Raw genomic sequence first — 2,788 nt, 5'->3', positions numbered from 1 at the left:
GTCTGTTATCTAAACTCAGTCATGCAAATTGTGCACAACCGATAACTAATTTGTAAAACTTGATCATATTTACAAATTCTTTGAATAGTTGTGAAAAAGCTGCATGTCCGGTTAAATAATTTCCATGCAATTTCCTCTTGGACAAGAGGAAAAAAACTAATTCTGTATGTTATCGTACGCTCAACCTACTTATGGGCAATATAAAGTTCTCCGAGAACAAATTCTTTTTAGATAAAAGAGATTTTAAGTAAGAGTGATTAGTGATTAAAATGATGATTAGAGTGGCACTCTTTAGTAAAATTTCTTGATTAGATCTTATATCAGCGCCACATTTGTCTCCCTTAAGTCGGCTATTAATTACTCTTACTTAAAATTACTTTTACTGATCTCATTTCACCCTCTACTTTATTTTACCTAATACTATTGCATTATATTGGTTACTATAATTCTACTATTCATTAAACCTTCCCCATGCGACTCATCACATCAACAGCAAATAACAAAAGTTTCTCGACAACAAGCAACAAAATCAGCATCAGAATATCATTACGAAGAAATACAAAAGTGGAAAATTATTGTATTTTTGAAAGTATCATGCCCAACGTGATACAGAGTTGCAAATTTCTCGTTATTGCCAAATCAAACTTGAGTAATTAAACCATTAGGTAAACGAAATAATGTTAGGGTACCACAACCGTTAACAATTACAAAACACAAATTAATGCATGAAGTCAATTTAAAGACATCACAAAATGAATTTCGAAGAGAAAAATCTGGAGAATAAAAGAAAGAATGAATGTCTGCTGAGTTTATATCTTTCAAAGAATGGTTTTACGATTACACGGATTAGCGCCTTCGTTAGCTCATGCGGATAAAGCACTTTCTGTTAGCGAACATTGGTAAAACGTTGATATCGGTAAAGCGCTTTGCTTAGTGTACATAGTGTAGGAGCTCTACAAAGATTCCTACATTTTAGGTACATTGCTAAACAAATAGTATATATACAATTTTATGCAATAATAGTGCCTTACTCATAAAAATTTGGATGATTTTTAATCTTAATCACGATTCAACAAGGTACGTATAAAGTTAGTACATCACTGCATTATATTTTTCTTTTTCACGGAACTTCTTCGCGTTCATTCGCGACAAGTATAATGAATCCACTGAGGCCAAATGGAAGACAGGAAGGTTTTATCATGAGCGTGATCAAATCAGTTTGCCGAAATACAGCAGCTGTTTTTGCTGCATGAGGAATACAACACTACCCCTACTATCTCTCGTTTCTTATAAGGAAACGCGGGACAAAATATGTGGAAAAAAAAAACGTTCATGCATTCATCATCTGCTTCCGTTTAGAAAACCAATTTACACTTCCATCAAATCTGCTGTGAAATTTCAAACTGGAATAGAAGTGTTGCCAAACTTAGAGATGTAGAATGTACCCATGAAGCAGTGCTTCCTGTAAAGATTAAAATATGGCGGAATAAACAGCGTAGTACCAGTCCAGAGCAACTCCACGTCCTACTTTATAGTGACGAAAACAAAAACTACCCAGTAAACCTTATTAGACCACACGAACAAGCAACAGCACACCTGGAATCATAAGACCGCACGTTGGGACACACACACACACACATCAACCGCTCCCAATAAAACACGACCACACACATCCCGTCCCTTCCTGCCAAAGGGAACATACAAGATTACACTCAAATGTCACACAGCAAAAGTTGGCTCAGACATCCAAGGAAATAATCCCACATGGACGCATCTCGAGTGGAAACCGCGAAGTTAGTGTCTCATCTATCATCGCCAACACACTTCGACCCCGACTAGCATTGGGTCAGGGATTATCTTCTCACCTAATAATATACCTTCGAACCTATATAACTCCAAGCGGTTTCTTAATCACAATGCAACAGAGTGCATCCAGACATACAGACGGTTGTCCCTTCTTGCAGCAACAGCACCAGAGTGATTGAACCATTTGAATTACATCTTGAATGATAACGATATGTCCAGATGACGTATCATTATACCTATAATATACGCATACCACAAAGTTAAAGCTGCTAGCCTTATATCACGTAGAAATACTTTTAGTAAGTATTGATAAAGTATTGCAATTCTCCTATATCATGTATTAGTGAATCCGTTAACAGTACCCACTTTCTGGTTCCTGAAAGCTTTATAACTTACCCATAATAGCAATACAGCTAACAATTTCAGAGATTTTGAAAAATTTATTCAGTGAAATTCTTGACGACATGTTATCAGACAAGAAGATATAATAGAATCGATTATTGGATGAGCAATCTCTAAGTTTTCATCTCTGAGACTAACTGTAAGATAGAAAAGAGCTTCACAGTAGTTCAAGTAGAAAGTGCAATCATTCTTCTTTCATCTCTTTAAGTACAAATGAACTTTGACATCAACAATCAGAAATATGAAATGTATACCACAACTGCCATGAGATAAAAACAGAAGTATATCAAATAAAATTTATTTATTCAATAAAGTGTAAATAATTAAGCACTTTGGTAACTTGTCTAGTTAATTGTTCAGCATATCGATCCATTATTGTATCATCTACAGTAACATATTTCAAATGTTCACACTGTTTTCCCGATTCAATCGGACATTTTGACTTGTAGTGCAGTTTAATGGCTATATCTGGTTCCACGTATAACGTATTGGCTACATCGGCACGATGACGATGTAATGCAAAATGATTGAATACAGTAGCAATCGAATTCGTACTAAAAAAAAAAAAAAATTAAGTTCG

General features: G+C 35.1%; 1 protein-coding gene across 1 annotated transcript in view; it reads right to left on the bottom strand.

The window, feature by feature from the left end:
- Nucleotides 1-2,509: 2,509 nt before the first annotated feature.
- Nucleotides 2,510-2,788, bottom strand: part of LOAG_09098 (hypothetical protein) — a gene marked incomplete at its 3' end in the record, with an annotated part of 6,504 nt that continues 6,225 nt past the window's right edge. Inside the window, exon 8 of the mRNA XM_020447855.1 lies at nucleotides 2,510-2,762. Coding sequence (XP_020301954.1) covers nucleotides 2,510-2,762 — 253 coding nt within the window. The remainder of the gene's footprint in view (nucleotides 2,763-2,788) is intronic.

This window comes from Loa loa (genome assembly GCF_000183805.2).
Source record: "Loa loa unplaced genomic scaffold supercont3.68, whole genome shotgun sequence".
Classification (NCBI taxonomy): domain Eukaryota; kingdom Metazoa; phylum Nematoda; class Chromadorea; order Rhabditida; family Onchocercidae; genus Loa; species Loa loa.
Note: the sequence above shows the minus strand (reverse complement) of the source record. Positions and strands in the feature narration are given on the sequence as shown.